At 47.7% G+C, this 14,961-nt stretch overlaps 1 protein-coding gene across 1 annotated transcript in view; it reads left to right on the forward strand.

Annotated features, from left to right (window-relative positions):
* The window catches only part of MAGT1 (magnesium transporter 1), a 191,201-nt gene that overhangs the window by 109,070 nt on the left and 67,170 nt on the right, over positions 1–14,961 (forward strand). Inside the window, exon 6 of the mRNA XM_078688829.1 lies at positions 4,305–4,394. Coding sequence (XP_078544955.1) covers positions 4,305–4,394 — 90 coding nt within the window. The remainder of the gene's footprint in view (positions 1–4,304; positions 4,395–14,961) is intronic.

Here is a 14,961-nt window from a genome sequence, read left to right on the forward strand (position 1 = left end):
CTTTTTGACTGGACGCTCCTTCCAGGTGCGGGAAAACGACAGCTGTTCATCCATCATCCCCCTCCGGTGTGGAGTGCCACAGGGCTCATCTCTGAGCCCCACACTTTTCAACGTGTACATGGCCCCACTGGAGAAGAGGGTTAGCTCGTTCGGCGTGTCGGTCATCAACTACGCCGACGACACTCAGCTGGTCGTCACCCTCTCCCATCCCCACCACGCCTCTTCCGACCTCCACAGCTGCCTTTCCGAAGTCCACCGATGGATGAATCTCTCCTCCTTAAAATTGAATGGGTCCAAGACCGAGATCCTCCTGATGGGCCACAATGGGCCCTCCTTACCATCTCACCTTTGGCCCAGGTGCCTAGGGGACCCTCCCGCACCCAAGGAAGAGGTCAAGAGCCTTGGTGTGTGGATTGAGAAAGACATGAGTTTTAAAATCCAGGCAAAGAGAACCGCAGGGACATGCTTTGGACTACTCAGAGCCTGCAGGAAGATCTTTCCCCTGCTCCCAGAGACTGCAAGGAGGCTCCTCATCCAGGGTCTAATCCTGGCAAGATTAGACTACTGTAACGCTATATACTTGGGAGCCCCCGAAGCCACCTTGAACTCACTGCAGAAAGTCCAAAATGCTGCAGCCCGTCTACTCACGGGCACACCTGGAAGATCCTCCGCCAGGCCGGCCCTTAAATCTCTCCACTGGCTCCCAGTCAGAGAAAGGGTCTTGTTTAAAGCCCTCTGTCTGGCTCATAAAACACTCAACAACAACGGTCCCCCTCTCCTGAAAGAACTTTTAATCCCATACAAAGCAGAGAGGGACCTCCGGTCCAATGCAGAAAACCTCATTTCTGTCCCTAGAGTGAGAAAAGCCAAGACCGGTGGCCGTCGCTTCTCGGTTCACACGGCGAAACGATGGAACCAGCTACCCCGAAAACTTAGGACAGAATCGAACTATCTTCAGTTCAGAAAGACCTTAAAGACCTTCCTCTTCCCGCAAATATAATCCCTACTAGCTGGCCAAAACCCCTGGAGTAGCAGTCTAGCGCTGGGATGCTCTTCGGAGTTACTACGCGCTCTACAAAAAACCATCAAAAAATAAAAAAAATAAATAAAAAAAAAAGCGCTGCCCTAGGAACTGGTCTGCCCCCTCAAGATGGCGGTCGCAACCCCGTCAGCCCTCCGGATCAAGCGGCACTCAGCCGTGCCGGACCGGGGCTAGGGGAGCGGCGATGGTGTATGAGGAGCGGCAGCCAGGTAAAAGAATAGCACCAAATAACAGTTTTAAAATTCAGCAATAAAAAAGTATAGCGAGCCCACGAACACCGCCGCAGCCGCGAACCAGCTGCCACCGGGTTCAACTGCATCCCCTACTGGCTTCCTACGCGTCGGTGAACTAAGGGGAACTCCAATAACGTCAGCGCGGCTTGCGCGCTGACGTCATTGATAACACGGGAGGGGTGGCGGGGGGAGGCAGGCGAAGGTGTTCCCCTGCCTTCCCCGTTAGAAAGGGGCTGATCGAAGGCCCACGGGGGGAGCGCCAGCACTTCCCCCGTGGGTGGGTGCCATGACAAGCTGAGCTAGTCATCAGCACACGGCGACTGTGTGCCATGACGAGCTCAGCTCGTCATCAGCACACAAGGGGTTAAATAAACATTGACCCTTCTATCTTCTCTGTTTAGACACGCATGTACCTGTTATTCCTTTTTGTTCACTTTTCTTTGAATTTAAAGTATTACATTGTGTAAATTGTGAAGTGTTGCCCATCTCCGCTAGGAGTACCTCTAACAAATATGTATAATAGTTTTTCAACTAGGAATTATTAAATGATGTAGGCCATCTTATCCGGGATTTTGGTCTGTCTGTTGAATGGTTGACAGCAAATTTAAATAGTCAGCTAGATACCTCACTTTTTTGTATTTATTAGCCCAATCTAGCTGTGTGGTACAACCCTCCCCATCCCCATCCCTCCCTCCCCCCCCTTTTGTGGCATTACTTTTAGAAAGCGGGCATTTTCTTGCTTTAACATTCTGTACCTCAGCCTGCCTGTGAGATCCATGTCTGCGGGAGGGTGATAGTTGGGCTGTTTGTGCATTCCCTCTAGGAAGTCACACAAAGGGATCTGAGGTGTACCCTGCATATCCTGATGGCCCATCATCAGGGTGATGAGTCTTCCTGAGCTACAGTGGTGACACCAAATAGGGCTGTGCCTGTCCTCACACAAAGCTGTCTCCACCCCCCTGTAGTGTGTCTGGAGCCAGGTCAGCTAAAGGCAGTTCTTGTGCTCTACAGAGACTTTTCTTTGAAATTTGCTAAGTTCAAAGGCCGAAACTAGTATAAGTACTGGACCTGTGACTCCTTGACTTCAGGGCACTTCTGGACTAAAGGAAACTCTGCAAAGAAGAGCTGTATGAGCGGTCGGGAGTTACTGCCACTTTACTGTTTTGTTTTGCTTTGCTGTGTTGGCCTGATGCTTGCTGCTTCTGTCTTGAGCAGTGAAAGGACTGGACTTTGCTTTCTACAGCCAGCTTCCAGAGTTCTCCAAGGAGTTATGTTTGCTTGCCTCCTGTTAAAAAGTCTCATGGCCATCAAAGACTCCATCTGCAGCCCCTGAACTCCTCTGATTTGAGTTCTGTCCTGCCAAGTGGTGGCAATTTTTGTTGTGTGCCGTTGGAGGTGGCTTAGCTGCTAAAAAACACTTAAAATCTACGCATTGGCTCCCAGCACCTATTTTTATCAACACATCGCTACAGAAGGACGCATCGCCACTGCCTACACCAAAGCTGGGGTCACTGCTCGTTGAAAATAGACACATCGACCTCGACAACATCGCAGGCTCCAGCTCTGCCATTGCAGCATGTCAGAAGAATTGCTGCAAAGAGTTTCGAGCACCACATTCCCGAGGTAGGGATGCATTGCTCATACTCCGACTTAGCACCCGCTTCGCAGCTGATGATGCAACGCAACGTCGATTCACTGTTAACACATTAATGGAGCATGTCTGGATTTTTGACGCACCATCCCTGGGCGCAATTTTTTCAATGACACATAATCTCGGTAAGGCACCGAGGCCGCGTGTCCAGAAACAGACGCATCACCTCCCCTTCCAGTAAAGAACCGATGCATCATCACCCCTACCCCAATCACCCCAACCCCCGCCAACTGCAAGAAATCGACCCATCCCCTCCCCTGCCCAGCAGTAAGGAATCGATGTATCACTTCCCCTGGCTGTAAGGAATCGACTCATCACCTCCCCTGGGAGTAAAGAACCAACGCATCGCTTTGCTATTCCGGCTCCTCACCTCTGCTGCACCTTACATCACCATTGCTTTTGACGCGTTCCAGGTACTTTGTGCTCAAAGTAACACATCCATACATTTCTATGTGCCAAACTGATTGAACCTTTGAAAAGTGAAATCTTTACTTGTGTATGTTGGATTTTTGGCGGTTTGGTCCTGTTTCATGCAGATAAATATTCTAAACTGGTGGGGTGTCCATTTGTAGTGATTTCTCTGTGTTACTGTGTGTTATGTACAAATGCTCTACACATTGCTTCTGAGATAAGCCTGACTTTTCATGCCAAGCTCACAAGGGGCTGAGTAGGGGCTATCTTAGCTGTGTGACTCCCTTACTCTGACACCCTGACGAGAATAAAGGTCCCTACTTGGACAGGGTGCAAACCTCCGCCGACTAGAGACTCCCATTTCTAACAAAGGGTATGCCACCAACTCACTTAAGTAGTGGATAAACCCTTTGAGGAACTGTCTTTTGAAACCATCATCAGAGGCATTGAGCTTGTCCCACTATTAACATTTATGCTCCAGAAAAGTGTTCTTCTACAGGACTAATCGCGTCAGGATAATTTGTGCCATATTCCTGCTGAAAAGTCTTAGAGCTACTGATTTGTTTGTCATTTCTACATTTAGATTGGTTCTCATTGGAGCCAATCTTACCGGCTGCTTCATTTAACATTTACTCAAAACCATGATCCACGTTTTCTCTACTTTCCCATTATTGTTTTACCTACATTTCATGTGGCTCCCTTAAATAACTAAAGCAGTTATCTGCTTTTTGATATAATACGAAGGAATGGCTTATGGTGGGAGATCAGTATCTGCTAATGGGAATGCTGCTTGTTGCATTCTGACAAAACTCCATGTTAACGTCCATGGGATTTTGCACTGTTGGTGGTGTACACTGAATATAGCAAGCCTGCTTCTTGGAAAGTATGAACGGCACATATGGAAATGTGGTTGTACAATATTACTGAATGATATTTACTTTTTTGTTCTCAATTTCTGTTTTTCTAGTGCTTTGTACTTGCAATGACATCGGGACAAATGTGGAATCATATCCGAGGGCCTCCATATGCCCATAAAAATCCCAGTAATGGACAAGTGGTAAGAGCAGGGTTTGTCTACAAAATTGTTGTTGTGGTTGCTAGTGGACATAACTCGTGATGTTTAATTTGATTGCTTTCTGGTATAGTTTTTTATCAAATATTGGCAAGATAAACTTCATCTGTGTTTAACTCGCCCCAGATACAGACATCAGTCCTTAAATAGTAAAACATTGGTGTTACTCATTTAAGGAATCTACATGTTCTACTGTCTCAGCATGCACACCCTAGTTAGTTATGGGGCTTATTTTGATGCAGAGGTGAGAGTATGAAGCCATTCAAACCAGTTTTCAACTGTGCTCCTACTTTAACTGGGAGAAAAAATAAGTATAGCTCCCTTCTCCGTCACAGAATCTTCTTTGATAGTGATAACGATTAGAGCATGGGTACTAGCAAACCTTTTACCAAGGTTCACAGAGTTTGGTCTGTGATATGACAGAGGCCCGCATTGACGTCAGCAGGGTGGTGGTTCGGTGAGGAAAGGTGGTTGGTAAAGTGGGTATAGGGGAAGCAAAGCATATACATCTAGTGGCTGAATTGCACAATGTGAATTAAGAAAAGCTGTCTTTAATCCCAGCTTGCCCACTTTACCAAATTGTGAAATTCTAAGCAATTGATTTTTCACTTTCCTGCCTTTTTCTTCATAACACATCAGAGATCAGGACTTTAGAAGTGTGCTGTACAAACCTTTTCCTGTGTTTGATTTAATGAACAATAATGTTGTTTTTGTATAATAGGAACCCAGGCCACCCTAACAGGACACATCATAACTGACGTGCCTCTTAGTTCACGGTTGCCATTGTGGTCAGTTTGGCGGAGGGGTGTGGAGGGGGAGGGAAATTAATATTTCTAAATTCGGATTTAAAAAATGTCACTTAAAAAAATACTTCTCAATGCACTGATATAATCCGATATACCTGGATGGAGTAGTTCTGCATGTTAATGAATTACACTTTTTTACAATAACTAATTGAGTAAATTAATAAGAAACAAGTGTGACTTAAATATCTTAATGGTTAAAGAGAACATATAAATAGTTAACAAGCCCAGAGAGAAAGGGAAAAGAGTAGGGAGAGGGGAGTAATACAAGGAAATCTAACAACTGGTAAATATAACAATAATAGCAAATTCAGTACTGGCCTATGGTATGAAAAACTAAGACCGATAGCTTATGATCAGATAATACATATCTAATGGAAAAATATTTCTAGTAAGCCATATTAGATCATTGGAATATGAAAAGCACTATTGGCCAAATGTAAATGTAAATGTGAGGCTTTATGGTGCCTTGTGCGTGGCAGTATTGTACAATGGATTGAAATCTGTGTATACTTTTAATACTGCTTATGAATCGGTTATAGCAACTGTTGGCTCTGGGTGAACACTTACCATTATCCTAAGTGTAGCTACCAGCCTAAAGGGAAGGGGGAAGGATTAAGTCTCGTAGGAAAAGGAAAATATGAGAAGTCTCTTTCTGCAGGATTACTACTCAGCCTCTTCGGTGTAAGGTGTGGAGCAGTACGGAGTATTGCATCCCTGTTGCTATAGTGTTGTGGAGCCAGGGGGAAAGGTATGAGGGGAGATTGATAGGGGGAGGATAGTGTTATATAAATAAAAGGTGTTTAGTAGGAAATAAAAGGGTTATCTAGATATGATTGGAGACGCAAATAGCGATGTATATAAAGAATGCAGTATGGGTGGTTCAGAGCATTACTAACATAACCATGTGGAAGAAAGGAGAAGGAAAAGATGAAGATATATGCAAACCTATACAAGTGCTAATGTAAAAGGTAAGCTCTAAAACGAGGGGCAACTGCCATTATATTATTAGTTTAGGGAACATCACCTGGTGTTTGACATTGTCACTAATTAGTTTGGGTTATTCACTGTGAGATTTGTTATCGTTTCGTGAACCTAGGAAGGGTGACCATACCTGAAGAAACCATCAATCTGATCCTGGAGATTGCAAATGACTCTTTCATAAGAAGCCTCATGGCTACTAACCATACCTCGAGCGACTGGATTTGGTGTTCTCCACTGACGTAATATACATATCTTGGCTGTGGCTAAAGCAGTGTGTAGGAGTCAACGTTGAGGTTTTCAGAGCTCTTGTGATTGACGCAAATTGTGTAGGAGGATGGTGGCAAAAGTTAGTGGGAGATGTAAAGGCATCACCGTATATATGGTCTTACCCACATAGGTCCAAAAGGGTTGTATCAACGGACATTCACAAATCATGTCGCAACCAGCATTCGTGCATCTCCAGCAGTTAGCATGGGAAGTAGCCCTTCTCTAGGTAGTTTTGTTGGTGACCAGTGTTAGTGATGGAGGATTTTGAATAGACAAAAATTTCAATTTTGCCTTATGGGTGCCCTTATTCATTTAGTCTAGGATCTCCGTCCATTCATCATCCTTACGAGACTGATAATCTGGTTTGCCATCTGGTACGCAGATCTTGTAATAGGGGTTGCGAAAAGAGGTTGGATGTGAGCACTGTTCCCGATAAGGTGCGAGCCTGCGCGCTCGCGCAGCAAAGTCATCCCCAGCGCGCAGTGTCCTGATTAAGGCGCGCATACTGTTCCTGACATCCAGCGAGACAGTTCGCGCCGCCGCTTTTAAAACGCAAGCGGCGCGAAAATTTGTCATTTCCTGGTTTCGACCGGGAGGCAGAGGAAGAGACAAGGGTGACACAAGGTGCATTTTTCCCTTACGGCCTGTGGGGAGCTCTCATTCACCAGCATTCACTTGCTGCATTCATTTTCCTAATAGTGCGCAGCTGTGAGGCTGATGTGGGCCTTTTAAATAGTATTCCTGTTAATTGCAGCGCTCGTGTGCGCTGCAATTAACATGAAAACTATTTCAAAAGCCCACATCAGCCTCACAGACCCTCACTGTTAGGAAAATGAATGCAGCAAATCTAAAGCACGACGAGTGCTTTCATAATCCTGAAAACACACGTCGTGCTTCTTGACTTTCTGCATTTCTTTTCATAATAGTGCGCTGCTGCATGGCTGATGTGGGCCTTTGAAATACTATTCATGTTAATTGCAGTGCACACGGGCGCTGCAATTAACATGAATATTAACTATTTCAAAGGCCCACATCTGCCTCACAGCAGCGCACTATTATGAAAAGAAATGCAGAAAGTCAAGAAGCACAACGTGTGTTTTCAGGATTATGAAAGCTCACCATTACTTCCGGGGTATGATTTAGATGTATGGCCAGAGCTTATTTGACAATTTGTAATGAGAAGACCGCCCTGAGGAGCATACATTAGTTAGGGTAGACCAGAGTAAGTTGCTAATTATATGTCTCGATAGGGGGCACTATCACCATTACGCATAGCTGCCAAAGACAGGTTTCAGGTTGCTTATGAGTGATATTTCCATAATTTCAGTGTAATTATGAGTGACATTCAACGACTATGAGTGACACTTTATTGTGAGCAAAATACTCAATGATGGAAAGAGAAATATTAGAAATAACAGCCTTTTGTCAACGCAAAGCACTAAAATGTCTTCAGACTGCTCAAAATCCACCAACATCAGTCAGAAACATAATAGTAATAGGGGGGGACTTTTGTGAGCGCTGCTCGCTGGAAACTTTGCCTCACCTTGCCTCGCCTTGCATTCTGGTCACGGGGGCTGCTCCATCTCACGCCTGGCTCCCTGCACTGCGACCGGTCCCTCTCCGCCGCCGTCAGCCTCCTGACATCAGGCACGGCCGCCGAGTGAGGGGGACTACAGGTCCCAGCAGTGCTTGCGGCAGGAAGCCGCCGACGCCCTGCCCCAGGCCCGGAGGCGCTCTTAAACAGCGGGGGGACGCGCGGGACGCGCGCGGGTGAAGCCGGGCAAAGGGCGGGCCCTCTGTGGCCTGAAGAGGCCTGAAGAGACTGGACTGGGCCAGGGACTTTGGTCCAATTGAACTGACCCCCATTTTACATTTTCATTTAAATCATCAAAAGTAAGACATTTTAATACTTGGCGTTTTTCTTCTTATTTATTTGTGTTATTATTGCCATATAGAGACAGACCCAGGTCCTTCTAGAGACACAGGATGTCTAAATGCAAAAATGATAAAACTGTTTCTGGTCAAAGTGTCATTGATAACTATATGGTTAAAAAGGTTTCCCAGATCAACAGTGAACGTAGGGCTTCCCTAGGGAAAGGAAGCACAATACCTTGCTTGGCTGACCAGCCGCTGGCTACAGGGGATGTTGTGATGGCAGCTAATAATGATAGTTTAATTAGCATAGAGCTCCCAATACCCACTGTGGTCAGGGTAGAGGTACACTCAGAACATATAGAGCAACATGATATATCTACTGAAGAGAGGGATGAGGTTCCTCCCGCCACAAGGCCGGTACGGTTGTGCAGGAAAATGTTGACAAAAAAAGGGGGGAAGCAGAATAGAACTGGAGGTGCCATTAATCCGAAATTTAATACTGGCCCAGGAACTAACCCCTTTGTGTTTACGGGGGATAAGGAAGGCAGCTCTAACTTAAGTATTAATATTGAACAGTTTACTACTCTTATAAAAAACTTGGAGTCTAAACTGGAGACAAAGTTAGAGGAGGCACTTAGACCTCTGGTGGCCAGAATAGACACTTTGGTCAAAGAAGTGGACAGGCTTGGAGGCCTGATCACCCCCCAACAAAGGGTTAGGGCAGGTCTGAGGGCCCAACCGGAGGAAGTCAGGGAGATAGCGGTCTTACAGGGCAAAAAGCAGCAGAATACCAGTAAAGCTGATGTAGCATCTAGCATCGTGAGTAGTAGGCCTCAAATACCACCAGTTATTCAATCCCAGCCTAAAAACTCCAACTTGCAGTCGCAATCAATTCCAACTATAAGCAATAAAGTTGCTCCTAGATGCCATAGAAATAACCACTATCTCAATTTACCACCAGACTGCGCGCCTTTTGTGGTGGTTCTGACTAATGTTCCACCGGTTGGTACTCATCCTGCTTCACCATATGGAGAGTCACACACCTCACTTAAAAACAAAACAGTGTCGTGGTTAAATAAAAACTGTGGTTTTCCCATTGGGTTTTCAGACCAGGTAATGTCGGTCAGGAGGGTGAACTGGGTGGGTCCATCTAAAAAAGTGGGTAGTGGGGATTGTATCATGGTGAACTTTAAACACTCACAACATGTGGCCACTGTCCTCTTGAGAGCATCTTCTCTAATATATAATGAGGACAGCATATGTGTACGCCCACTAGGGTATTTTTATGCTCACTTGTGTAATAATCCCCCCCAACAAAGACTCATGACACCTTTGTACGATACCCAGACCCATCTAATGACATGCGATTTATGTACAATGTTGTTAATTCAGGTGGAGCGGGAAATGCTGTTAACACGCATAATAGACTCAACGATATTGGTCAACATCAGCAGGGCTTTAATGTCAACACACACAACAGATATGAGCTTTTATCTGGTCTGGAAATGTGTGATTGTCATACCCTGACCCACAGGTATTTCATGTCAATCATTGAAGATTTGATACCCACTATTAACTCACAGGATAGAAGTGGATATAGGAATGTTGTCTCATGGAATGTCGCGGGGCTGGCTGCAAAGATGGCAGACGAAAATTGGGTCACTTACATCAAGCAATTCAAGGTGATCTGTCTTCAAGAAACATGGGATGTAGAGTGTGACTTGTTTTTAGAAGGCTACAAGGCTTTTTATGTACCGGCCACACCATCAATTAGAGGCAGGCCAAAGGGTGGCCTGGTGATATTTGTTTCCATTCTGGTCACTTCAACAATCCATAGTATTGATGTACATCAAGCATGTGTGCAGGGTGTAGTACTAAGGGGAAAGAACAATAGGGTTGGTCTGGTGAATTTTTACAATGCTATTAATGGTACCGCAGCATCTAATCACCTATCTGTACTTCATGTTTTTATTACCACTTCTATGAAGGAGTACAGTCACAATTTAATGATTATGGGAGATTTTAATGTGCATCTGTGTGGTGATCCGTTGAAGAAATGCATAGGGGACTTGCAATGTGAACGAATTCTGGACCAACAAGGACCGCAACACCACCGCCCTGCTGGAAAACCTCGCCAACCTCGGACTCAAGCAACTGGTCAACACCCCCACCCACTACGCCGGCCACACGCTTGATCCCATCTTCTCTTCCAGCAAGTACATCACCTTCAGCCACGCCACCGGACTCCACTGGACCGACCACAGCTGCGTCCACTTCAGCTTCAAAAGATCCATGACCCACCACCACCCGCAACAGGTACCTCACAGGAATTGGAGCAAGATCACCGCAGACCAGCTCACCACCTCCCTCAGCCAGAGCCCACCCGCCAACACAACGGACCCCAACGAAGCAGCCCGCAACTTCACACAGTGGCTGACCGCCTGCGCCGACGACCTCGCGCCACTAAAGAACCCTCCCAGCAGACCCAGAAGCAAGAAGGCATCCTGGTTCACCAACGACCTCAAGGACTCCAAGAAGACCTGCCGCACCCTCGAGAAAGCCTGGCTCCTCGACCGGACCACCGACAACATGACCGCCCTCAAACACGCTACCCGCAAGCACCACCAGCTCATCCGCACCACCAAGAAGAAATCCCTGAAGGAACGACTGGACAACAACGCCCACGACAGCAAAGAGCTCTTCACTATCGTCAAGGAGTTCTCCAACCCCAGCACCGGCACCAACGACATCACTCCGTCACAAGACCTCTGCGACTCCCTCGCCTCGTTCTTCCACCGCAAGATCGCCGACATCCACAACAGCTTCGGCGCCCCACCCACGCACCCAACCGTCGAACCAACGCCCCCCACCGCCACACTTCGCACCTGGACCACGGTGACCACCGAAGACACAGCCCGCACGATGAACACCATCCACTCCGGATCACCGACGGACCCCTGCCCACACCACGTCTTCAACAAGGCCGACTCCACCATCGCACCCCAACTCCGGAACATCATCAACGCCTCCTTCAACACCGCCACCTTCCCGGAGAGCTGGAAGCACGCCGAGATCAGCGCCCTCCTGAAGAAACCTACAGCGGACCCCACCGATCTCAAAAACTTCCGCCCCATCTCGCTCCTCCCTTTTCCTGCTAAAGTCATCGAGAAGATCGTCAACAGACAGCTGACCGCCTTCCTCGAGACGAACGGATCCCTCGACCCCTCGCAGTCCGGCTTCAGAGCCAACCACAGCACCGAGACCGCCCTCATCGCAGCCACCGACGACATCCGGACCCTGCTCGACAAGGGGGAAACAGTGGCCCTCATCCTCCTGGACCTCTCCGCTGCGTTCGACACGGTCTGCCACCGCACCCTAGTCCAGCGCCTCAGCAACATCGGTATCCAAGAGAAGGCACTGGAGTGGATCATCTCGTTCCTCGCCGGAAGAACACAAAGAGTCCGCCTCCCCCCGTTTCGCTCCGAGGCCACCGAAGTCATCTGCGGCGTCCCGCAAGGATCTTCCCTCAGCCCCACCCTCTTCAACATCTACATGAAACCTCTCGCAGCCATCGCACGCCAGCACAACCTCAACATCATCTCTTACGCCGATGACACCCAGCTGATCCTCTCCCTCACCAGAGACCCCGACACCGCCAGAACCTGCCTACACGAAGGGATGAAAGAAGTCGCCGAGTGGATGAAGGACAGCCGCCTGAAACTGAACTCGGACAAGACGGAAGTCCTCATCCTGGGATCTTCGCCCTCCGCCTGGGACGACTCCTGGTGGCCCCCAGCCCTGGGCACCGCACCCAAGCCAACCGACCACGCACGCAACCTGGGCTTCATCCTGGACCCCTCCCTCTCGATGACCAGACAAGTCAACGCCGTCTCCTCATCGTGCTTCAACACCCTGCGTATGCTTCGCAAGATCTTCCGCTGGATCCCGACCGAGACCAGGAAGACTGTCACCCAGGCACTCGTCACCAGCCGACTGGACTACGGAAACGCCCTCTACGCCGGAACCATAGCCAAGCTACAGAAAAGACTCCAGCGCATCCAGAACGCCTCCGCCCGACTCATCCTGGATGTCCCCCGACGCAGCCACATCTCCAGCCACCTGAGAAACCTGCACTGGCTCCCCGTCGACAAGAGGATCACGTTCCGGCTCCTCACCCACGCACACAAGTCTCTCCACGACCGCCTGACCTTCTACACGCCCACCCGCCAGCTACGGTCCACCAGCCTCGCCCTTGCAGCCGTACCACGCATCCGAAGAGCCACCGCCGGGGGAAGATCCTTCTCTTACCTGGCTGCTAAGACTTGGAACTCCCTCCCCATCCACCTTCGGCTGACCCAGGACCATCTCGCCTTCAGGAAACAACTCAAGACCTGGCTGTTCGAGCAGTAGCATACCCCTCCCCCCAAGCGCCTTGAGACCCTCCCGGGTGAGTAGTGCACTATACAAATGGCATGATTGATTGATTGAATTAATGGCTTACACTTGGAACACACAGTAGATGGGGAATTGTGCAATACCCTACTAGATAGTTTGGATCTCTCTATGGGTATCACAATCAGGGACCCGCAAAGAAGCTTTGAAATTCCTACATTTAAAGGGCATGGCAGGGGCACTTTCATTGACCATATGTTATTTTCACAGACCATGTTGCCCTTCCTAGAATCGTTTGATATTGATAACAGTGAGTTTAGTGACCACAATCCTCTTGTGATTCATCTAAGGGGATTTGGGATCACTGAAGGAAAGCAAACCCGTAGTGAAGGAAGGCTGAGCACTACAGATGGGAGGAGGCGACTTAAATGGTCAATGGTAACCCCTGATCTCCTGTATAAGAACATTGAGGACAATTTTTCAGAAGACATTACTAATTGTATTACGAAAGGAGCAGATCCGCAGGAGGTGCTAACTGCCTATCAAGACCTGTCGGGGAAGGTGTCAGAGCTGTTGACGGTTCCAGTTAAAAACAGTTCGGAGAGATGTGGACCAAGGTGGTTTAACCACGATTGCTCCAAAGCGGCTCGTAATCTTAGGCTAGCTTTGTCAGCTTCTCCGAGAATTCAGGAGAATATTAGAGCTTGTCGAAAAAATTATAAGACTGTCCTTAAAACGCATAAGGAGTTTTTGAGAGAAGAGGCATGGTGTGAGATATTAGATCCATCCACCCTTAACTGCAGCTCCATATTTTGGGCGCTAGTCAAAAAACCATTTCTGGTAGAAGAACCAGGGGACGGGCTTGAGTGCTGTATAGCTAAAGAGGATTGGGAGCGGCATTTTAAAATTTTGTATTGTTCAGAGGATACCGTAAGCGTGGGGCTAGCCACTGGTGAGAGTGGAAGAACCATTAAGTTTGACAACAGGGAGGTGATTGAGGCCATAGAAGGATTGACAGCAAACAAGGCACCAGGCCCGGATGGGATTCCCCCAGACCTGTTTAAGTCGAAGACGATTTTTTGGGCACCAATTCTAGTGGCAGTCTTTAATGCTGCTGCCAGTGCAGGCTGTCCTGTGGCCTGGGGACTGTCGACCATTGTGCCGGTATTTAAAAAGGGAGATAGGGGTAGCCCCCATTGTTATCGGCCAATTTCTTTAATTGACTCGATGGTCAAAATCATGGGGAGAATTCTTCTGCGGAGAATTACATGCTGGGCGAATGATAACAACATCATGTCTATCTCCCAGTATGGGTTCTGTGTGGGGCGCTCCACCACAACCCAGTGTCTTAATTTGTTCTCATTCTTAGTAAATATACGGTGGCGCAGAAGGGAACGGTCCATCTCGCCTTCATGGATCTGTCATCAGCCTTCGACTGTGTCAACAGGGGAAGGCTGTGGCAGTACATGAGGGAGAGGGGAGTTGACACAGGGATTGTTGACTTCCTGGTGGACATGCACAATCACACCAGCGCTAACGTTAGATACTCTGCAAATGGTGACACCACTGATAAGTTTGCCATAAAGAAGGGAGTACGCCAGGGATGTATTCTTGCCCCTTTTCTTTTTAATTTCTACATAAATGAATTGGATGCTGCCTTACAGAAGGTACAGTCAGACTGTCCGAGAGTGGGCAGGCGGGGTATTCCTGTTCTTTTATACGCAGATGATGCGGGTTTTAATTTCAAGGACGGAGAAGGGGCTTCAGTTGCTTTTAAATGCTTTTAATGTTTTTATGACCGACAGGGACCTGCTGGTCAACAACTCTAAATCGTATATTATGCATGTTGGCCGGCAGTCAAAAAGGAAATTTGTTTTTAAACTTGATGATGTGCCTATCCCGGTTACAGAAACATTTTCGTATCCTGGCGTTTTATTTGACTCTAATCTCAGCTGGGGCCCTCATTTGGCTAAGAAAAAAGGGGAAATGTTGAGGGTCAACGCATCAATTTTTAATCTTGCAACAAAACTGGGGAAGAAACCAGTTAGTGCAATGGTTAAATTGTACAACGCCAAATCAGTTGCTACTGCAGTGTATGGCAGCGAACTATGGGGCTATGTATCAGGAGAACAGTTACAGGTCTCTGAAAATACTTTCCTTAAACGTCTTCTATGTGCCCCCCCCGCCCCCCCCAGTACCTCTAATTTTGCGGTTCATGAGGAACTAGGGAT

Source organism: Lissotriton helveticus, chromosome 4_1, assembly GCF_964261635.1.
Source record: "Lissotriton helveticus chromosome 4_1, aLisHel1.1, whole genome shotgun sequence".
Classification (NCBI taxonomy): domain Eukaryota; kingdom Metazoa; phylum Chordata; class Amphibia; order Caudata; family Salamandridae; genus Lissotriton; species Lissotriton helveticus.